At 42.5% G+C, this 24,361-nt stretch overlaps 1 protein-coding gene across 10 annotated transcripts in view; it reads right to left on the bottom strand.

Moving 5' to 3' along the window:
* Positions 1–24,361, bottom strand: part of INVS (inversin) — a 178,813-nt gene that overhangs the window by 21,790 nt on the left and 132,662 nt on the right. For all 10 annotated transcript variants that reach the window (XR_016211159.1, XR_016211161.1, XM_002708147.6 and 7 more), the window contains 2 exons: positions 17,671–17,883; positions 3,199–3,488 (listed from right to left, as the gene is read on the bottom strand). Coding sequence is in view for 8 of the 10 variants with exons in the window: in XM_002708147.6 (XP_002708193.3) it covers positions 3,199–3,488; positions 17,671–17,883 (503 nt within the window). In the remaining 2 variants the exon portion in view is untranslated. The remainder of the gene's footprint in view (positions 1–3,198; positions 3,489–17,670; positions 17,884–24,361) is intronic.

The following is a 24,361-nucleotide window of genomic DNA, read 5'->3' as shown; positions in this document are numbered from 1 at the left end:
CTTCTGCCTTTGCTTTCTGAGACTCCTTTCCTAGATCATCACTATGTTAGGAAATCAGTCTAGTTTACTGGAGGATGAAGGGCCATGTACTGTAGAGTCAAGGAACCCCAGCTGATAGTCAGCATCAAATGCTAGACATTCAAGTCTATCTTAAACCATGTGATTCAAGGGACTCTCCACCTGACTGTAGCTCTGTGAGTGAGGCCAGATGAAACCTGTAGAGGAATGGCCCAAGCAAATCAGAGTATTGGGAGGAATAATAAATTGTTCTACACCATCTAATTTTAGCGTCATTTGTTACCCAGCAGTAGGTAACAGATAATCTTACTGATACAAAGCTTGTAGGAGGGAGAGAAAAGGGGTGGAGAGAGAGGGAGGGGTGAGAGAAGAGGAGAGAATATCTTCCATCTGCGGGTTCACTTCCCAGATGGCTGCAAAAGCCAGGGCTGAGCTAGCTTGATCAATGTTTCCCACATGGGAGGCAGGGCCCAAACACTTGGGCTGTCTTCCCCTGCTTTTCCTATGGGCATCAGCAGGGAGCTAGATCAGAAATGGAACAGCCAGGACCTGAACTGGCACCCATATGGGAAGCCAGCACTGTGGCGGCTTTACTCACTACACCACAAAGCTGGCCCCTGGGAGAGGATTCTTGAAAGCTTATGCATGGTTAACTCTGGATTCTGCACCATGCACCACCTGCCTTTGCTGATTTTGCTTTGTGTCCTTTTGTTATAATAAATCACAGCTGTGAATCCAACCTCAGCTGAGTCCTGTGAATCCTCTCAGCAAAGGAGGTGGGGGTGGTCTGGAGAAACCCTGACATAGTGAGCTCCGTATAGGACAAACTCCCCAAACTCATGCCGAGACACATCATCTTAGACTTTGAACACTAAAGGTAACAGCAATCTTGAAAGTAACCAGAGAGAAATGACCTGTTGCCTGCAAATCTTGAAGAACAATTTTTAATGGGAGATTTCATATGAAACCACTGTACAATATTTTTCAAGAGCTAAAATAATTGCCAAACATGCATTCCGTATCTGGTTTATAATTCTTTAGAAATAAAATAAAAACATTCTTAGGCATAGAAAAACTTAAAGAATTTATTATCATACTGTTAGGTAGGAAGTCAGATATGAGCTTTTGTGTGTGACAAAGGCCTAAGGAGTTGACATATATGTCCAGCATATGCATCTCAATGTCATCCCAATAACCTTCCGGGTGCAGCCCAGTACCTGCACTTGAAACATCCTGCCCCTTCTACCCAATAACCATCCTTCCTCTAACCAATAACCATCCTTCCTCTAACCGGGGGCGATGCTAGCCAGCCCCTCTGTCTGATAACTTCAGGGGGAAACTCAGAAAGGAATTTTCTTATTTACATCCAAAACATCTTTGTTCCAGGAGGAGCAGAGGCGGGGAGGCAAGACAGTTCCCCTTAAAAACCTCCGGCCTCAACCGGACTGCGCGCTCAGCCCTCTGCCTCTCTGCTGAGTTGCCCACCTGGCCTGCCCAGGTGTACTCTCTCCACTCAACCATGTAACTTGCTCTCCCCCAGTCCGAGTGACTGGGCACTCTCTCTCAGGTTCTCTCTGGAGAGGTGCCCATCCGTTCCTACGGATGTGCCTCCCCTAATAAATCTTGCTATTTGCTTTCCACTCACTCTCTGTCTCATGCCTGAATTCTTTCTTGTGCGAAGGCAAGAACCCTTGCATTCTCCAGTAACAATACTTTTTTTTTTTTTTTTTTGGACAGGCAGAGTGGACAGTGAGAGAGAGACAGAGAGAAAGGTCTTCCATTTGCCGTTGGTTCACCCTCCAACAGCCGCCAAGGCCAGCACACTGCAGCTTGCGCACCGCGCTGATCCGATGGCAGGAGCCAGGTGCTTCTCCTGGTCTCCCACGGGGTGCAGGGCCCAAGCACTTGGGCCATCCTCCACTACACTCCTGGGCCACAGCAGACAGCTGGCCTGGAAGAGGGGCAACCAGGACAGAATCCGGCACCCCGACCGGGACTAGAACCCGGTGTGCCGGCGCCACAAGACGGAGGATTAGCCTATTGAGCCACGGCGCTGGCCAACATAATACTTATTCTTAAAAACTCTTTGTATTAATAAAAATTAAAAGAAAGCTCTTCAAAGAGAAAAGATTTCATATATTTCATAGGTACAGTTTAACAGGCTCTCTCTCCTCAATCCCCCTTTCCTTTTTCTTTAATTTTTGCAAAAACAATTTCAATCCACTCTATAATCAGACTTACCGCATCCCAGCCATAATACTCAATAAATAAAAAGTAGACAATGACAAAAAAAAAAGGAATTCTGGAACATCAGGAAAGACAACGAAACAACAGAAAAGTAGCAATATGGTTTTAAAAAATAACTATCCTGGCCGGCACCATGGCTCAACAGGCTAATCCTCTGCCTAGCGGCGCCAGCACACCAAGTTCTAGTCCCAGTCGGGGCACTGGATTCTGTCCCGGTTGCCCCTCTTCCAGGCCAGCTCTCTGCTGTGGCCAGGGAGTGCAGTGGAGGATGGCCCAAGTGCTTGGGCCCTGTACCCCGTGGGAGACCAGGAGAAGCACCTGGCTCCTGCCTTCGGATCAGTGCAGTGCACCGGCCGCAGCGGCTGTGGCGGCCTTTGGAGGGTGAACCAACAGCAAAAAGGAAGACCTTTCTCTCTCTCTCTCACTGTCCACTCTGCCTGTCAAAAAAAAAAAAAAAAAAAAAGAAAACCAAAACAAAACCTATCCTTTTCTTCATTAGTTTTATAAATTATATCTGATTGAAACAAAACTTATAATTTCATCTCATACTGAAGCAGTGATTCAAAAGTAGGAACAATAAAGGTACCTACAGAAAAGTGAAGCTTCCACGTTTCACTCAAAGTGGCAAAATGTTGATATTAGTAAGTCATTGGTATAAGCCACATGTACAGCAATCACTATGAAACGACAGAAGGAGATACACTCAAAGCCACTATAAATCAAAGTGACTCCTAATAAATGTTCGGGTAACGCACAGAAAGGGAAGAAAGAGAAACAGAGGACTGGGAACCAGAGGAAACAAGCAGAGAACAAATCATAAAACGGCAGGCTTAGGTGCTAGCATAATAATTAAATATAAATGGTGTAAATACACAAATCAAAAGAGCTCAGGGTCCGTGGGCTGGCGTCAGATAACAAAGGCAATACACCTACCCTTCGGCTTTCTGGAGTCTGTTCCCCGCCAGTCTGAGGAAACATGTTGCTCCTTTTGGGGGGCTCTGCCTGGAGACCCTCTTGGAGACCCTTCGCAGTCTCTGGGCTCAGGGGCTGAGGCCCTGTTGTCGACGGGAAGCTGTTTGCTGGGGGCTGGGCTCTGCCGGCTGGGCTCGTCCTGGAGGCTGGGCAGACGGGGAGGGGCTTGACCCCTGCAGAAATCGGAATCTGGGCTCAGCCTTTCTTTCTGTTGTTCTGCCTCTTTTCGCTTGTTTTCTTCCTCCCGCTTTCTGGAAGCAAAGCCCAAGAGAAAGATGGAGAAATTAAAAGAGCATCACTCGCTCGTGTCCCTGAGTGAGATTTAAATTTTAAGAGGAGCTAACACTTCACAGGAGGGATTTAAAAATTCACATTTTCCAGGAGCAGTCTTTTCTCCAGATAAAAATAAAACCCATCTCTTTTACACCAAGCCTTATAGCTCAAAAGATGATGGAGCGGAAAAAGAATTTTGTAAATCAACCTTTGCAGTGCTTGAGACACACATGACATAACCAAGCAACTTTTGTGTGTGAGACATAACACATTCCCATGAGTGTGTGTGCCCTAAGCGCCCTTTAACTCCTTTTTCTCCTTTCCAGAAAGCAACTGAGAATGACAGTCATAGGGCTTACCTTGGATCTGCTCTACTTGTTTTAAAAAGACTACTGACAAATTTTAATGATTAAATGAAGAAATTACTTGCCACGCACCTCACAGTTGATTGAAGCACAACTGTGGGTTTCAAGGCTGCCATAAAGTTCTAGCCGGTTGGTCACAGCTGTTCCTTGTGCAAATGTAGCCCAGAAGGAGGGCTGATTTTTAAAAAGTCCTAACAAGGAGGCTAAGCTGGAGCCCCTAGATAGCAACAGAATAGAAGTGGGCTGGGCAGGAAAGGCCAGGTCTAAAAATGAGTAGACGAATGAAGCAGGTGGGACTAGAGTAGCCCTAAAAGGGATGAGAGACCTAAGGACGAAAGGGCCAAGGTAAAGGCAGGGTGTTTTTTTTTTGTAGGGATTTTTTTCCTAGGGAAAAATAAGAGAAAAATAGTCTAACATTTTCTATCTCTCCACTGTTGTGCACTGGGGATAAAGAAATGAGAATCACAGAGTTCAGGTTCACCCTGGACCCTTCTATCCAGATGGGGACACCTAGGAAAACAAGGACCTCACATACGGTGGAAGAAATGCTCTTCAGTGCACTTGTGCAGAGGAGGTCATGATGGCTTTCATCTGAAAGAGTCGAGAAGGTCCCATGTGTGGACCCTCTATGATACGTAGGAGTTTACCAGGCAGGGAGAGGGGACAAGGGTTTGGGTCTGAGTGAGGAGTCTGGGCAAAGGCAGGTAACATGAGAAAGCTGGGCTTGCTTTACTCCTTCTGATCTTTGGGTATTGCTTGCTGTACACGATAGGTCCCCAGTATGTTATCTGCTACCCAGATAATTCATGGTTACTGCTCAGGAATAGAATTTGGTAGCCACCTCAGGTTCAGTTCAGAGTAGAAGGGTGAGGGGTATGGTGGGGAGAGCCTTGTGCTGGGAAATATAAGATTTCTAGTCCTGCTTCTGCCAGTAACTAGCAAACACCTGGGTGAGTCACCTTGCTGACTCAGTTGCCCATGCCTATCACTTGTATGCTGGCTCCTCATCTTGACTTGATTTAGGGGTTTGGAAAACCGGCTGTTGGGATATCTTTTGTAGTGAGCTGGAGAGACTGGTTTATCCCAATAGCTATCAGATCCCTCCTGGGGGAACTTTGTTAGACAAACACATCAGTAAGTGTGGGGGCAGGACTGAGTGCTGGTAGAAGGGGAGACCTTCAAGGCCCAGTTAGTGACCAATTCGGGAGAAAAGGGCTGCCATGCACAAAACTAATTTGTTGGAAGCTCCTGGCAAGGAGGGAGAAGGGAGCAGGAAGAAAGAGGAGAGACTGACTGCAGCGTCAGGGCCAGGGAAAAGAGAACCTTCGCACGGCCTTCTAAGAAGCACCCGGGGGCTACAGGTGTTGCTGACCACACCTTGAGCAGTGAGGCATAGAACACAGGAGGATTTAATAGGAACTGTTAACTATTGCCATTATGGGAAATGTACGATAGGAAATGTGAGACCCCTCAATGACACTGACTTTTTCTAAGGTCTACCATGCTCACGCATGCTTTTAAACAAAATCTGACAGCTTGCAGAGCTAAGATACTGGACATGGAAGCAAGAGCCAAAGCAGAGCCCCTATGCAGTTGTAGAATCCAAACTTCCACGAGGCAAAGCTTACTTAGATCTCAAGAGACAGGGAAGACTCAGCTGAGAGGTATCTGGGTTATGCTTTCACTTAAAATCCTGTCAGCTTGTTAAATTCCTCTCCTGAAGGTCTTTCCTCCCGTGTCGAGAAGCCCCTGAGCTGGGGTCCAGTCTTGCTTATCTAATAGTTTTCCGCTGAGCCCCTCTGCAGAGAGCATGGCCAGGTGGGTCCTGCTGACTCCTGTCTAGCTCCAATGTTTTATTTGACCCTGGCTTTGTTCCACCTCGGCCAACTGCTAAGACTTCAGCGTGCCGCACAGCAATGGCCAGGCTAGCAGACAGCCTGTCATCACCATGCCCAAGACTCATCATGGATGTGAGCAGGGACCATTTCTGTGTGACGGGCCTGGGCTGCTTTTCTGAAGAAGGTGGAAGCATCTGCGCTGCTAAGAGATCTAACAGCCCTGCTCCTGGCAGGGAGATGGAGCACTGATGAACAGAGCTGCTTTTAAGAGAGTGATCCTGGCCCTTTAGACAGACTTGCATGTGGTTGTCTGGGCTGGCATCTACACGGGTCTCAGTGACATGGAGAAGGGCTCTGAGATAAGAGACTCGACTTTGTTATTTGAGCAGTTGCTTTTACTTTTCTTTTAGGCAATCAAACAGCTCTCTTTTTCCAATCCAAGAAGTCACCATACAGTCAATCCCTGGGCAAACCTTGCCTCTACAGACTTTTCTGGGCCTCCAACAAAGGCAAACGTAGGACACACAGGGGATCTGGCCTCATAGAGGATCAGGATATTTAGAAGCAAGGGGGCTTTGCCTTCCAGAGACTTCTTTGGAGGAGAAGGTATACAGGGGAGAAGGGGACATTTTTCATTATGGTAGCACTAAGCAAGAATTAGGGGAAAGAATGCAATCTTCAGAATATTTAATTAAGCCTGGAGCTTATGAACAGAATTGGTGTTTTTTTTTTAAAGGGTGGATTTTTGTATAAAGAAAAATCTTTCAGGTGATACATGGTCCAAAATCGTGAGGCTCTCCAAAGATGTTTTTTTTTAATGTAATAGTAATGATGATTGTGGGGGTAAAAAAAGAGGAAAGGATTAGAACTGGGAATTACACATAAGTCATACTCCATTTTATCTAAACTGCTGCCTTAAAACAAAAGCTACAACACCAGCAAAACAAACCTACACACACACACATACACACACAGACACACATACACACACGACACAGCTCCTGATCCCACACGTGTCTCCCTGACAGAAAAGGTCCAGGATCATTGCTTACAGTCTGAGTTTGAAGAAACCTCGGTTTATGATAGGTAAGAAAACTGAGGCAGAGCGCTAAGTGACTTACCCAAGTCTACCTGGTGAACTACTAACACAGTCAAGATGGATCTCAGCTGCTCTACTTCTCCCTGTAAAATTCATCCCACTTATGATAGAGTTGATTTTTAGAAATCTCATTTAGGGCCAGTGTTGTGTAGCAGCTAGCAGCTAGAGCTAGAGCTGCTACCTGTAACTCCAGCACCCATATGAGTGCTGGTTCATGCCTTCACTGCTCTGCTTCCTATCCAGCTTCCTGCTAATGGCCTGGGAAAAGCAGTGGAAGATGGCCCTGGTGTTTGGGCCCTACCACATATGTAGGAGTCCAGGATAAAGCTCCTGGCTTTGGCCTGGCCTGGCTTCAGCCTGGCCCAGCCTTAGTGGTTGCAGCAATCTGGGGAGTGAGCCAGTGGGTAGAAGATTTATCTCTCTCTCTCTGTAACTTTGAATTTCAAATAAATAAATAAATCTTTAATTTTTTTTCATTTAATCTTCTTGCATAATTTCAAAAATGAATGGGGTGGGGTGTAAGGGTACTTGGCACAGTGATTTTCACACTGCTTGGAATAACCACATCACATATTAGAGTGCCTGGGATTGAATCCTGTCTCTGCTTCCAATCTAGCTTCCTGCTAATGCACACCCTGGGAGGTAGCAGACGATGGCTCAGGTACTTGGGTCCCTGCCAACGACAGGGGAGACCCAGACTGAGTTCTGGCTCATGATGTTGGCTTGGCCTAGACTAGGTTGTTGCAGGCATTTTGGTAGTGAACCAGAAAACGGAAGGTTTCTGTCTATGTGTCTCTCTGCTTTCAGATAAGTCAAAATAAGTAAAATTTTAAAAAACAAATTGAGTTCCCCAAAAAACTGAGCACATTCCATTAGGAAACTATCAACAGCATTGCATACTAGCTTCCAGTGTGGCATTTAGCCCTTAGACTCAGGAACTGGCCAGAATGCAATGTTTTTTTTTTTTCTGTTAATTTATTAGGGAATTTCAAAGCTCTTTAATCTTCAAGGGGGCTATGTTATAAATTTGGCCTATTTTACTTGTAAAGTTTAGCAAATAGATACCAGAAAAAGAACCAAAGTTATTCTAGTTGGTGTGAAAAATTAAGAAGAAAAATAAACTAAGAAGATTGGGTTGGTCCTTGACCCTGGCTAGCACTGTTAAATCATACTTGTAAGTCTGATACTTGATTCCTGGTCCTGACTCTTAATAAGTTCTTTGTTAATGGTTGTGTGGTTACTCTCCCTCACCATTTTTCACTTGGGGGTAGGACAAAGAGATCACCAGATGGACCCAGACTGCCAGCCTCCAAATGGCCTTTGATGATCCCAGCACCTGGTATTCATACCTTTGTACAGTCCCTTCCTAGAATGAATAGGAGTGACTTAAGTGACTAATAGGAGGCTGCAAAACTACAGAGAGAGTGATCTTCACAGGGCAGATCAGAAAAGACATTGTGGCTTTTGTATTTTTGGAACACTTTCTGAAGGAGGAACTGAAGCCTCCTGCCAACAGCCATGTGAATGAGTGACCTTGGACAGGTCTTCCAGCTCCAGAAAAGCTTTCAGATGCCAGCAGCTCCAGCCATCGGCATGATTTTGATCTTATCAGAGACCCAACTACATGGATAAGTTGCTCCCAAATTCCTGAGTCTCAGAAACTGTGTGAGAGAATAAATGTTGATTGTCGCTTTAAGCCACTTAGTTTGGGGTAACTTTTAATGCAGCAAGAGATAACTAAAGTAAGAATCTTGAGGGAGCCATAAAAATAATCTCATATATATACATAAAATGTATCCGGATACTCTGGAATGTAAAGTTTAAAAAAACACATTGTTCAATAGATCCTCGGTTTCTTAGGGCAATGTTTTTGGTTCACAGATAAAAATTAATCACCAACTACTTGTCTAGGTTTCCTTACCTTTTCCAAGCAAGAAACAGACTATTTACTTGAGGTTAGAAAAGATGTTAACTAAATCATACAGTGAACCAATTACTGAAAAGTTACTTCTATAGTAATTATGCTTCTCCTTATGTAACAAAATCATTTACATGTGCCACAAGTAAATCAAGTTCCACAGAAAAAGTGAGGTAAGAGCTTTTCTGTGGGTTTGAAGAGTTCTTGGCAAGGAATAGGGAGTGGAGTTCTTGTTGGAAAAAAGCAAGGACTGGAAGTTGGAGGACTTAAGCATGCTCCTGGCTGGGCAACTTACCAGCTGCTAACTTTCTTTGAATCTTTGTTTTCTTGTTTGTACATACGGGAAAAATATAATCTCATCTTGTGTTTCAGATGTTCTACATGCACCTAAAATTTTTTAAACATGGAGAAGTAATATATAAAAACTTTTTTAGATAAATTGAGAACTATAATACACATGTGAATAATAATGGAGGCAAATTCTTAAAAGTTTACTTGTCTAATTCACTGGAATACTGAATATTCGCTATTCCTAGTATTCTCTGAATCTGGCAGAGGTAAGATTTATAAAAAATTTAGGTCTAAGAGATTAGAGCATCAGGATCTCATGTTCGAGTATATTCAGTAGTGAGCCCCTTTGCCTGTGTGGTTCTTTTAAAAATCAGAATACAAAACTCTCACAATCTTGTCATATGCTCCTTTGCCCATGATTAATATGCAGGAAGTTTGAAAGCCAAGTGTACAAATAGTCAAGTGCCAGAGTGCACTGTGAGGAAAAATGACGTGTTTCTGCTGCTTGAGTAAGGCAAAGAGGTAAAGTGTATACTTACAGAGAATCACAGTATCAGCACTGAAGAGACCTAAGAGAGTACCTGGCACAATCCTTCCATTTGACACAAGGGGAAACGAAGGCCTAGAGTGAGAAATGACTTATGTACTCTCTTAGATCCATTGTAGGGACAGTTATTGAACATGTATTTATTGAATGCTTATTACATACTAAACACTCAGCTCTGCAGATGGACGTACCTGAGAGAGTTGAAAGTATCAGTTTATTTTGTTGCAAAAAATTTTTAAGACTCACATATAATTTTTTCATAGTATATATTCTCTACATATTGTGATTTTTGCACCAAAACTTACATCTTTCATTCCATTTTTTGAAGTACTCTCATATAACACAGAATCCCTGCTCTCAAGGAACTGACAATCAACTGAGGGAATAAGCCCCATACACTCCCACAGACAGTGAGTGCTAGATGTGATGAGCGCTAAAATAGAGGTATCCACACACAGTTATGGGTGGATGTGGGAGGAAGTCACTAATTAAACTGGGAGAGAAAATGTCTCCATATGAAGAATGTCAAAATGAGAGAGGAGTGAAGTGAGAGGTTATTTCAGGCAGAAGGGAGAGCATAGGAATGACATGCAACCAAGCGCTCACCAAATCTGTGACTCGGAAGAGATCCTAGGAAACTGACATTCCCATATTTAAAAATTCCTTATATAATGTCCTGCAGAGATGCTGATACAACTTTTGCTCTAACACTTCCAGTGAGAGGAAGTGGATTACCTCATGAGACAGGTAAGGTTCAGCCCCAACCTTGTCAGTGGTGTTATGTGGTACCCAGGAGTATGTCAGACTCTGTCTCTTCATTGTCACTGAGTAACCGGGCATGGTACTATCTGGTCTTTAGTTTTCTCTCAGGGAACAAGAAAATGTCTCATGTTTTAGAATCATAGAGCTTAGAGGGGCCTCGGAGATCATTTAGTCTACTGGTTTTAATCTTTTTGTGACTCATAGATCCCCTTTGAGGATGTGATAAATCTATAGACCCTGTCCTCCAAAATGTGTATATGTTCCTGGCACCCAAAATTCTGTATACAATCCCATGCAGGTGTGGAGCCCCAAATGCCATCCTGGATTAAGAAACCTTATTTTCATTTTACTGATGGGGAGCTGGAGCTCTGAGACGTGGAATGACATGCAGTAGAACCGTGGAAGCAAGTCCCCATGGATCAGATGACACTGAGCAAGAGACAGACACAAGGGTCAATCCTGGAGACAGGCATTGACAAACCAGAAATGTCTGGCTGCAAGAGGATCAGTTATAAAGAGAAAAGGAGCAAAAGTGTCATGAGTACTTCCTATAAGCAAGTATCTGAAAGGTGGTTTATGGGAAAGGATTTAGACTTTGCCTTTGGTTTCCAGAGGTAACTTCAAGACCAAATAAAAGAACAGAACTTCTGCCCAGACCCTTTCACCCATGGAATGTGTTGTCTTTAGAGGTACAGATTTCCATATCATTTGACTTTTTAAAATTTTTTTTTAATTTTTAATTTTTTTTTACTTATTTGACAGGTAGAGTTAGACAGTGAGAGAGACAGAGAGAAAGGTCTTCCTTCTGTTGGCTCACCCTCAAATGGTCACTACGGCTGGTGCTGCACCGATCCAAAGCCAGGAGCCAGGTGCTTCCTCCTGGCCTCCCATGCAGGTGCAGGGGCCCAAGCACTTGGGCCATCCTCCACTGCCTTCCTGGGCCACAGCAGAGAGCTGGACAGGAAGAGGAGCAGCTGGGAGTAGAACCCGGCGCCCATATGGAATGCCAGCACTGCAGGAGGAGGATTAGCCAAATGAGCCATGGCGCCAGCCCCTCATTTGACTTTTTGAGGGCACAGAAAATCCTCATATAGAAGGGACTGAAGTGTCAGGAGAGTTTGAACGAGTGACCAAAATCAGTCTTGATTATTTAACACTAAGAGGAACACTCAATTTCAAACCCTAGCCAGAAGGAAGCTCATGTCTTCCAGAGCGCATGGTGAGTGAGGAAGTGAAGAAAGTTCAGGATGGTGGGGACATCAAGTGTGAGAGTGAGGAAGGGTGTGGTACTGGAGAGAAACAGACTTGGAAATGTAAGTGGAAATCTCAGCAGCATCTTGACCGGTAAATAAGATGATGACAGTTTGCATAGAGTGGTGATACAGAAGAATGTGAACAAAAGGCTATAAAAGGACATATCTAAGGAGAAACTATAGGATCATTTGGTGACAATACTAATGAGGAAACAAGGAGGTCTGAAGTGAGATGGAATTATAGGAATTATAGATTTCACACAGTAAGTCTGAAATCATAGGGCCAACAGGACATGCAAATGGAAATTTCCAATGGTCTAAAGTGTTGGCACACTGTGAAAGATTAATTGGTTGTAGATGTGTGGATTAATTCATGGGGTTTCTAATCTGCTCCATTTGTCCACATGTCTATTTTTGTGCCAGTACCAGACTGTTTTGATTATAACTGCTCTGCAATATATCTTTAAATCTGGTATTATGATGCCTCTGATTTTGTTTTTATCATTTAAGATTGCTTTAGTTATTCAGAGCCTCTTATATTTCTATATGAATTTTAGGGTCATTTTTTTCTAGATTTGAAAAGAATTTTGATTGGGACAACACTGAATCTGTAAATTGCTTTGAGTAGTATGGACATTTTGATGATATTAATTCTTCAATCCACGAATGTGGAAAAATTTTCCATTTTTTTGTCTTCTGCTATTTCTTTCTCTACTGTTTTGTAATTTTCATTGTAGAGCTATTTTGTGTCCTTGGTTAAATTCATCCCAAGTTACTTAAATTTTTTTCTAATTACTGTGAATGGCCTTATCTTATAAGTTCTTTCTCAGCCACAGCATTATTTGTGGATACAAATGCTATTTTGTTTGTTGCTTCTTTTTTTTTAGATTTATTTATTTATTTGAAAGTTGGAGTTACACAGAGAGGAGAGGCAGAGGGAGGGAGGGAGGGAGAGAGAAAAAGAGAGAGAGAGAGAAATAAAGAGAGAGAGAGAAGTCTTCCATCTGCTGGTTTACCCCCCAATTGGCCACAACAGCTGGAGCTGCGCTGATCTGAAGCCAGGAGCCAGGAGATCCTTCTGGGTCTTCCATGTGGGTGCAGGGGCCCAGGGACTTGGGCCATCTTCTACTGCTTTCCCAGGCCATAGCAGAGAGCTGGATTGGAAGTGGAGCAGCCAGGTCTCAAACCAGTGCCCATATGGGATACCGGTGCTTCAGGCCAGGGCGTTAACCCGCAGTGCCACAGTGCCGGCCCCAGGTATGTTGCTGTTATATCCCTCCACTTTGCCAAACTCTCTTATGAGTTCCAATAGTCTCTTAGTGGAGTTTTTTGTTCCTGTATATATAGGGTCATGTCATCTGCAAAAAGGGATAATCTGACTTCCTCCTTTCCAATTTCTATCCCTTTAATTTCTTTTTCTTGCCTAATGGCTCTAGCTAAAACTTCCAGAAGTATACTGAATAGTAGTAGTGAGAGTGGGCATCCTTTTGCCCATTCAGTATGATGCTGGCTGTGAGTTCGTCAAATATTGCCCTGATTGTATTTAAGCATGTTCCTTTTATATCCAATTTGATTAAGGTATTTTTTTGTAAATCATGAAAGGATGTTGTATTTTATCAAATGCTTTTTCTGCATCTATTAAGATAATCACATAATTTTATTCTTCAGTTCGTTGATGTGATATATCACATTTATTGATCTGCATGTGTTAAAACCATCCTTGCATCCCTAGGAAGAATCTCACTTGGTCTGGGTGGATGATCTTTTTGATGTATTGTTGTATTTGAATAGCTAGTATTTTGTTGAGTATTTTTGCATATATGTTCATCAGGGATACTGATCAACATATTGTTCTCCTTCCTTGTATCTCTTTCTGATTTTGGAATTAAGGTGAAGCTGGCCTCATAGAAGGAGTTTGGGGAGAATTCCTCCCTTTCAATTGTTTTGAATCATTTAACAATTGGGATTAGTTCTTCTTTAACAGTTTTGTTGAATTCACCACTGAAGTCATCCAGTCCTTTGACAAATGAGCTAAAATCACTCCCTGGAGAAAGGGTAGTCTCTTCAACAAATGGTGTTGGGAAAACTGGATCTCTGCATGCATGGTCCTTGTCAATACTCCCAAGAACTCCAAGGAATTTGTTGAATTCTTTATTTAGTAGAGGATTAAGACTGTGTACCAAGTACACAGTACTTAATATACAAAGTACAAGTATATCACCATAAAAATAAACAGAAAAAAAAAAGAAAGGAAGCAGGAGGGAAGGTGGGATGGTGGGAAGTATCATTTTGTGCTTAAAATTGTATATAAGAAATACATGAAATCTGTTTCTTTATATAAATAAATTTTAAAAGATAGTGTTGGCAAGTGACAAAATGATAGCAAAGTGGAAACATCTAGTAGGTAACTGATGATATGGGATTAGATATCCAGGAGGTCAAGATGTGATCATAATTAATGGGTTACCTACAGAAATGAACCAACTTCAATTTTGAGTAGATACCTTTTCTTTCTTTCTTTCCTTCTCCCTCTCCCTCTCCCTCTCCCTCTCCCTCTCCCTCTTTCTTTCTTAAAAAGATTTATTTATTTAATTGAGAGGCAGAATTACAGAGAGAAGGAGAGAAAGAGAGAAAGGTCTTGCATCCACTGGTTTATTCCCCAAATTGCCACATTGGCCGGAACTGGGCTGATCCAAAGCCAGGAGCTTCTTCTGGGTCTCCCACATGGGTGCAGGGGCCCAATGACTTGGGCCATCTTCCACTGCTTTCCCAGGCAATAGCAGAGAGCTGGATCAGAAGAGGAGCAGACAGGACACGAACTGGCGCCCATATGGGATGCTGGTGTGGCAGGCAGAGACTTAGCCTACTGAGACATAGCACTGGCCCCAAGTGGATACATTTTCAAAGGAAAAATACAGCATAAGTGTATGTCTGAGTTAACCTTCAGGGATGACTTCAGCATGGAGATAGTAAAAGTAAAAAGGTGTGGGTGGGTGTTCAGTGATTAAGATGCCAGTTAGGAGGCCCACAAAAATCAGATTACTTGGGTTCAATACCAGGCTCTAGTTCCTGACTCCAGCTTTGTGCCAATACAAACCATGTGAGGCAGCAAGTGCTAAGTCAAGGGATTAGATTCCTGCCGTGCACATGGAGACCTGGATTAAGTCCCTGGCTCTTGGCTTTGGACCAGTCTGGTCCTGGCTGTTGTGAGCATTTGGAGAGTGAAGCTCTGGATGGGAGGTCTTTCTGTGTTTCAGATAAATAAACAGATAGATAATAAGCTTATTATTTTTTAATTTTTTTAAAGATTTATTTTATTTATTTTAAAGATAGAGTTACACCGAGAGGTAGAGACAGAGAGAGAGGTCTTCAATCCCTCGGGTTGCTCCCCAGATGGCTGCAACAGCCAGAGCTGTGCCAATCCGAAACCAGAAGCCAGGAGCCTCCCCCAGGTCTCCCACATGGGTGCAAGGGCCCAAGGAACTGGGCCATCCTCAGCTGACCCCTCCCCCCCCGGCCACAGTAGAGAGCTGGATCAGAAGTGGAGCAGCTGGGACTCGAACCAGCGCCCACATGGGATGCCGGCACCATAGGCGGTGGCTTCACTCGCTACGCCACAGCGCCGGCCCTGATAATAAGCTTTTTAAAAGATGTGAGAAGGAATTATTTAGCAAAAGCTGAGATTATGGAGTGAAATAAGAACTGAGCAAAAATAAAGCTTCAAGGAAGAAGGGTGATCAACATAAACAGAGTCTTATTTAAGTGTGCATTCAATCGTGTGCTTTGGCAGGTAAATTACAGTAATGTTCACTTTGGCAACAACATGGATAGTGCAGTTTAAGTTTTAAAGTGCTTTTACGCAGATTATAGATATTTCATAAATAGTATTTTCTAAAATACCTGCCTTAGAAAATATGACTACAATTTTCTCTTTCCCAATTTCTCTATAAGTAAATTAGAAGTCAGTGTATGTCAATAAGTTCCTTTCATATCCACTCTGAGGTAGGTGATTTATGCCACCCTAATATGCTAAACTGAGAAAGGTACGTGAGGTAACATGACCAAAGTATAGTTTCTGGGGCCCATGCTGTGGCATAGTGGGTAAAGCTGCCTCCTGCAGTGCTGGCATCCCATATAGGAACTGGTTCCAGTCCCACCTGCTCCACTTCAAATCCAGCTCCCTGCTAATCCACCTGGGAAAGCGGTCTCCTGCACCCATGTGGGAGACCCAGAAGAAGCTCCTGGCTCCTGGCTTCAGATCAGTCTATCCCTAGATGTTGCAGCCATTTGGAGAGGGAACCAACAGATGGAAGATCTCTCCCTCTCCCTCTCTCTCTCCCTCTCTTTCTCTGTAACTCTGCCTTTCAAATAAATAAATATATATTTTTTTGACAGGCAGAGTGGACAGTGAGAGAGAGAGAGAGACAGAGAGAAAGGTCTTCCTTTTGCCGTTGGTTCACCCTCCAATGGCCGCCGCAGCCAGCGCGCAGTGGCCAGCGCATCGCACTGATCTGAAGCCAGGAGCCAGGTGCTTCTCCTGGTCTCCCATGGGGTGCAGGGCCCAAGCACTTGGGCCATCCTCCACTGCACTCCCGGGCCATAGCAGAGAGCTGGCCTGGAAGAGGGGCAACCGGGACAGAATCCGGCACTCCGACCGGGACTAGAACCTGGTGTGCCAGTGCTGCTAGGCGGAGGATTAGCCTACTGAGCCACGGCACCAGCCCTAAATAAATATTTTTTAAAAAGTACAGTTTCTGCCAAATATGTATTGCTTATGCACTATCATAAGGCTGAGAAATTCTAAGTTGAGCATCCAAAGTTTGGTATTACTGGAGATTTCAGGAGTCCACTGAGGGTCTTGGATTTATCCTCATGTGAATAATGGGGGACAACTACACAATATTCCATCCCTTGCAGGAAACCACTACTTGCAACTCAGGGTAATTCGTCATGTGTATTTCCTACTTACAGCTGCTACTGACATACAGACAACTTTTACAAGAAGGCTGAAAAAGGTGGTGTGCAGAAGCTTTAGGTTTATTTTGCATTCTTTGGAAAAAGTGAAATGAAGAGCCTTGCTAAGAGAGCAAGTAATATTTCCTAGATTGCTACCTACTTTAGTAGCTTCAGAGTCACAGAAAATAATGTTTCTGTTAATTTTATCCACTCAATGCTGATACTGTGGTTAGCATTCCCGTACAAAGTAGTATTTAGCTCCTCATTAAAATGATTTATCTTTCCTTACTATTACTGTAATAGTTATTTAAATATTATTTTTAATGTTGTTTGTTACACGTATGCTTCCCCTTTGTGGGTAAGATATGGAAGGAGTCTGAGTTGGGAGCCTTCCAGAGCTGGAAGGACTCAAGATCTGGGCACACGCAGGATACAGGCAGAAGGTGCCCTTCAGGAAAGCACCTGCCACCCACATCTTTATCATCAGAGGTTCTGGTATCTGTATGTACTCATGAAATATCTTGCTGATATTTAAAACACTTCTACCCGACACGAGTATCATAAAGCAAACCAAGGCAAATCTAAAATCAATCACTGGTGTGAAATAATCATGATGTGCAGCAGGCACAAATGGATATTTTGTAAATCTTAGATCACTGTCCAAAAATAAATTATGCCATACTGATTTGTGAAGGAATGGGAAGGAACACAAGTTATTTTTATAAGTTGGTTGCTTTAATTAAATCAAAACTAGACTTAGATTAGTCTAGGGGAAACAGGCTAGGTATTGGCATAAGTTTCTTTTGGGAAGAAAGGAAGGGTAAGAACAATCATTAACTCTGTAGTTTAGGTGTCATTCCCACCCCCAAATCCGTCCATGGATGAGGGTGGCAGTGGCTTTTCCTGGGCTGGAATATCAGGGGTGAATATCAGGACCATTTACCAAGTACAGATTGGGCTTCTGTCCTTGCCCTTAGCCTCAGTCCTCTGAACACAGTGTTAGGCAGACGGGGAAGGTGACAGCACAGGGAACAGATGTCCATCAGATTCTGTCCTGAGTCCCTCCCCTGTCTGCCCCCTTCCACCTTGATCCTGAGGAATAGGAACACAGTCTCCACAACTCCCACTTACTTGGCAGCAGCATCTTTTCTCAACTGTTCGTGCTTCATGAGGAGATTTTTCCGGTCTCGGAAAGCCTTTCTGACCTTGTACCCTTTGTAGACAGCCTGAATTTTGAAGGCAGCAATGTCTTGTATGGCCGCAATGGACAGGGCACCACGCTCCAGCATGAACTGGATAACTTCATGGCGCTCACCAAGCAACGCGTAATCAAGCGGTGTGTACCTGAAGCAGGAGATATTTAGTTTTAAGTCTCGGAATGTCATTCAAGGTACAGTTAGACCAGCATTATTATTATACATCAGAAGGAAACTTCATCTAAGAAGTGGAATATTCCTGAGGAAAAGGCACCTTCTGTACTCCAGGGCTGTACCTGGTATGAAGGGTACCTTCTATGTTCTGAGGGGTAACAAAACAAAGCTGACTACAGCAGGGGAGTCAGGTGTTTGAGCTGCTGACAAAGTCAATTCCTGAGTTTTGCTTACTGGCTTACAAACTGGAGGCTAATGGGAACACGTGATTACTTTCCTTCTTCTCTGTGTGCCAGTTAATCCCCTGAACCTATCTGAAAAAATACTGCACCCCTCAGCTCCCACCACAAGGCATTTGGTGGCCAGCGCCGCGGCTCACTAGGCTAATCCTCCGCCTGTGGTTCTAGTCCCGGTTGGGGCGCTGGGTTCATGTCCCAGTTGCTCTTCTTCCAGTCTAGCTCTTTGCTGTGCCCCAGGAGGGCAGTGGAGGATGGCCCAAGTGCTTGGGCCCTGCACCCACATGGGAGACTGGGAGGAAGCACCTGGCTCCTGGCTTCAGATTGGTGCAGCGCACCAGCCATGGCGGCCATTTGGGGAGTGAACCAACGGAAGGAAGACCTTTCTCTCTGTCTCTCTCTCTCTTTCACTGTCTAACTCTGACTGTCAAAAAAAAAAAAAAAAAAAAGGCACTGGCTTAGCAATGGAGACACCACTTGGGATGCCTGTGTACTCTATTGGGGTGCCTGGGTTCTAGGCCTGGCTCTGGCTCTGTTTCTGATTCCAGCTGCCTGCTAATGCGTAGTCTGGGTACCCAGCCTGAATTTCTGGTGCCGGCTTTGTCTCAGCTGTTGTGGGCATTTGGGGAGTAAATATGGCAAATAGTACCTGTGAGATTCACACCCATGATCATTGATAGTTAATGCTTACGAAATAAAAGTATACCTCCAAATGGAGAGATTTAGAGCATGATAAGAATTATCCTTTAACTGCTGCAAAAAAAATGAATTATTTAAATAACTAGTATGGGATAATCAGGTAGCCATATTGGAAAACCAGAGAGAGAGAGAGAGAGAGAGAGATATTCTTGTAACACATCTTACACCAAAATAAATTCTGGATGGAACAAAGATCTAAATATAAAAAAAATAATGAAAGTACTAGAGGAAATCATGGAAAATTTAAACAACTCAGAAACCATAAATGAAGATTGATAAATCTGACTACATCAAAATAAAACCTTACAGGGCAAAAAACACAAAGCTTTCTTTTCTTCAAAGAAAAACAATTACATTGTAAACATGATATATTTTTGGAGAGCTTAAACAGTATAGAAAAGTATGAAAATTAAAGTTTAAAAAAAATTCTTCCATGGGGTCGCACCGTGGCACAGTAGATTAATCCTCCACCTGCAGCGCCAACATCCCATATAGGCACCAGTTCTAGTCCCGGCTGCTCCTATTCTAATCCAGCTCTCTGCTGTGGCCTGGGAAAGCAGTATAGTACTTGGGCCTATACCCGTATGGGAGACTGGAAGAAGCTCCTGGCTCATGGCTTCAGATTAGTGTAGCTCCAGCTGTTGCGGCCATTTGGGGAGTGAACCAATGGAAGGAAGACCTTTCTCTCTGTCTCTCCCTCTCACTGTCTATAACTCTACCTTTCAAATAAATAAATAAAATATTTAAAAAAATCCTCCAAATCAACCATTCAACAATGGTAATGACAACTATCACTTTATATAACTTATTGATGTTTCTAAGTCTCAGCTTTCCTCATCTGTTAAGCAAGATTCTACTCCAGAGACTTCAGAATGCATGGAAAATGAAGTAAGTACATTTATTAAATGTAAAAAGGATAGCATTGTGTGTTGCATAAAGGAAGCAGTTAATAAGTGTCAGCTTTGATTGTTATTATCACATACATTGCAGCATGTTCTGTGATACCACAGTGGCTTAACTGTGCCTATTTCCGTAGGATCCAAACTAGTATTTAGGACCACCTAAGGCTGCCACTGATGCTGGCCCCTCTCTGCTGACTCTGACTAGTCCAGGCCATCAGAAGTGTTAGGAGGAAATAATCTGCTAACTGATGAGGTGGGGAAAAAAGATAACTATATGGATGATTAGACACAGAAAATCACTCAATGATTATAGAGAATAAATAAATTTCTCTTCAAAATTCACTTAACAGTCAATATAAGACATAAAAGGAAGTGGTTTTCAATATGAGATTATTTGGTCATTTCATTAAGAAAACAATTTGGAAGGAAGCCCTTAATGCTGAAATTAATGATCTCTCATTTAAGACAGCTTGATTTGTCACTACTGTTCAGGCACCAGAGGCTGTAAGTACAGATACTTACATAGCATTTTGTAAATTCAGAATTTAAAACAATTACTATATAGTCAAGGGGAGCACATAAACAAGTCTAGTACCTGCTAATACTAACCGATAGAATAAATAAAGGGGAGAGTGATCCAACATGGGAAGCGAGATACTCAGCAGACTCATAGAATGGCGGATGTCCTAAACAGCACTCTGGCCTCAGAATCAGCCCTAAAGGCATTCCGATCTGGCTGAAAAGCCCATGAGAGTATTTCAGGCATGGAAAGCCAAGACACTCTGGCAAAAACAAAACAAACAAACAAAAAAACACCTAAATGAAAGATCTCTGTGAGTGAGATCCCAGTGGGAAAGAACAGGTCTTCAAAGAAGGAGGTACCTTTCTCTGAAGGGAGGAGAGAACCTCCACTTTGACTATGACCTTGTCTAAACAAGATAAGAGTCGGAGAACTCAAGGGGCTTCCATAGCCTTGGAAACTCATGACTGGTGCATAGGGAGATTACTGATGCCATAAACAGGAGTGTCAGTTTGTAAAGTCAACAACAGGAGTCACTGTGCACTTACTCCTCATGTAGGATCTCTGTCCTTAATGTGCTGTACATTGAGACTTAATGCTATAACGAGTACTCAAACTGTATATTTCACTTTGTGTTTCTATGGGGGTGCAAACTGTTGAAATCTTTACTTAATGTATACTAAACTGATCTTCTGTAAAAAAAAAAAGAAAGAAAAAAAAAAGAAGAAATTATCAATTCCCAACTTGACTCTCACCGGGATTAAACATGACAATAGGTCTGATCTGATTTCATCATCATTTAAAAATCATCTATTATTTTTCACTTTATGTTTCTGTGTGGGAGCAAACTGTTGAAATCTTTACTTAATGTATGCTAAACTGATCTTCTGTATATAAAGAGAATCGAAAATGAATCCTCATGTGAATGGAAGGGGAGAGGGAGTGGGAAAGGGGAGGGTTGTGGGTGGGAGGGACGTTATGGGAGGGAAGCCATTGTAATCCATGGGCCATACTTTGGAAATTTATATTCATTAAATAAAAGTTAAAAAATAAAAAAAATAAAAAAAATAAAAAAACAAAAAAAAGAAAAAAATTGTTAAGTCAAAAAAAATTACTATATATCTGAAAATGCTTTTCATGACTATAACTTCTCTAATGGAAGAAATTATCACAGTTAATGAATCACATGATAGTAGAGATAAATTGAATTTTAGAGATAATTAACTTCAACATTTTCATTTTATAAAAGAAAAAACATCGCACAAGGGGTAGTCAATCTGCTGAAGACTAGGAAGCTAATTCTTACAGAATGCAGACTAAAACAAAGCTCACAATTCCAAATTCAATAATTCTTCCACTCATCTATTAATTATTGAATAATATAAGTTTTCCACAGAACAAAATGGTCTAAAATCAATGTGTAATTAACATATATTTAGTAAATCTGATCATTTTTCAATAATTATTAATATGTAATACCCCTAACATAGTACAGAAGCAGCATTAGCAAAATTTGATTTATAAAAGATGGGCCCGGCCGGCGCCCTGGCTCACTTGGCTCACTTGGCTAATCCTCTGCCTGTGGCACCGGCACCTCGGGTTCTAGTCCTGGTTGGGGCACCGGATTCTGTCCCAGTTGCTCCTCTTCCAGTCCAGCTCTCTGTTGTAGCCTGGGAAGGCAATGGAGGATGGCCCAGGTCCTTGGGCCCTGCACCCGCATGGAAGACCAGGAGGAAGCACCTGGCTCCTGGCTTCAGATCGGCGCAGCGTGCCGGCTGTGACGCGCCAGCAGTAGCGGCCATTTGGGGGGTGAACCAACGAAAAAAGGAAGACCTTTCTCTCTGTCTCTTTCTTTCTCACTGTCTAACTCTGCCTGTTAAAAAAATAAAATAAAAAAAAAAAGATGGGCCCAAAGTATGTCTTTATTTATAAATAAGGCAAAAAGAAATAAATGCTGGATTAGGAGTCACGGGACCTATGTGACACCAAGGCTCCTGCTGTCTTCTCTGAGTTTCTGTTTTCTCATCCTTGAAAGGGGAAAGGAAGGAGAGAGGAACTGGAACTCCCAGGTTGCTTTTGGATTGGAAACTGTACCTTAAACATTTTTAAGATTATTATGAGAAACTCCAGACATAAACAAAAGTAGAGACAAATGCATACTAACCCATTATACACTCATCACCTCAATTTAACAATTAGCAAGATTTTTTTGCTATATTTGCTTCATCCAACACTTTTTAAAAAAAATTTTTGCTAAAGTATTTAAAGCATATCTCAGAACTCTTATCATTTCATCTTTACCTATTTCAGAATTTACCTATAAATCTGAGTAATATGGGTATGGTTACAATGGCATTATCACACTAACAGAATTAATAGAAATTCCCTAATAAAATTTTATGTCCACTCCACAATCAAATTTCCTTAATTTTCTCAAAAATGTCTTTTATTGTCAGTTAATTCAAATTAGGATTCTCAGACAACTTATGATTTAAACAGACAGCCCAAATATCTAACAAGTTTTTAAGACTGAAGTTTATACTTAGTGTTTTAGCAACTGACCACATTGTGAGTATTACTAGTGAATCTTCATCCCAAAATCAATTTAGAAACATTCAGGTACTGTGAATATTCCCATCAATGTTGGAGTGTGACTGTCAGATAGTTATTGACCGAAAGCCAGCAGAAGTTGGCAAAAATGAAGTCTACACAGTGTACATTAACTGGTTAGTGTCAATGCATGATAAGTAAAAATCAGTACTACATTGATGGTAACCAGCCAAGAAACAATGTAGATAAAGACAAGAGATAAGATACAATTGGACTTGCCATGTGGGAATGGTCTGACGGGATGAGCAGAATGCCTAAACCAGAATGTCAATAAGCATAAAAGGCAGTGCCAAGTTCTGATACCTGTACATCATGGTGTATTGCTGATGAAACATTAAAGGAGACTGAGATATTGCCACAGTCTCTTTTTATCTATAAATTGGCAAGTACAGTTAGGAGGATTTTTCCTTTGGTCTTCTGGCCTGAAATTAATATATATTTATTCCAGGAGGCTGTATGTACCTTGATTCATGTAGTTTCCTAGGTCTGAAATTCAAGACTTAGAATATAATTGGGAATTGAATTATAAAAATGATTTTTCTAATTGTCTCCTTAAAAAAAAAAAAACAGTCAAGAGGCCAGTGCTGGGGTGTGGTGAAGCCACTGCTTGCAGCACTGCTGACATTCCACACAGGCTCCAGTCCCAATTGCTCCATTTCCCATCCAGATCCCTGATAATGTGCCTGGGAAAATAGCAGAGGATGGCCCAAGTGCTTGGGCCCCTGCACCCACTTGGGAGATCTGGAAGAAGCTCTGGTATGGCCATTGCTGCCATTTGGGGGAGTTTACCAGTAGATGGAAGAGCTTCCATCTCTGTCTTTGTCTCTGTCTCTGTCTCTCTGTAATGCTTTCAAATAAATAAAAAAAATTTTTTTTAAAAAAGCAGTCAGGTAGTAAATGGTATTATAAAGGATAAGATCTTTTTCAAAAAGAATTATTTTTCAGTTATTTGAAAGACAAAGTTACAGAGAAAAGCAGGCTGAGGTTTTAACCTGCTGCATCACAGTGCCAGCCCCAGAAGATAAGTTCTTACAGAAACAAATCATCATGCTGGTATAAGTTAATCCTCTGCCTGAGGTGCCGGAATCCCATATGGCTGCTGGTTCTAGTCCCGGCTGCTCCACTTCTGATCCAACTCTCTGCTGGGGCTGGGAAAGCAGTAGAAGATGACCCAAGTGCTTGGGCCCCTGCACCCACGTGGGAGACCCAGAAGAAGCTCCTGGCTCCTGGCTTTGGATCGGCACAGCTCTAGCCCTTGTGGCTATCTGGGGAGTGAACCAATGGAAGGAAGACCTTTCTCTCTGTCTCTCTCTCTCATTGTCTGTAACTCAACCTCTCAAATAAATAAATACATAAAAATAAAATAGAAACAAATCATCACTAATTTGTAATATTTATCTTATATTTATATACAGCTTCTAAGGGTGATAATTTCAGTAATCCCAGGAATGAGGAAAGGTTCTGAAAGAAGTGAGAAGGGGGTCA

Source organism: Oryctolagus cuniculus, chromosome 1, assembly GCF_051225735.1.
Source record: "Oryctolagus cuniculus isolate XC-2025 breed Fujian yellow rabbit chromosome 1, ASM5122573v1, whole genome shotgun sequence".
Taxonomy (NCBI): Eukaryota; Metazoa; Chordata; class Mammalia; order Lagomorpha; family Leporidae; genus Oryctolagus; species Oryctolagus cuniculus.
This window is presented reverse-complemented; position numbering and strand designations above follow the sequence as displayed.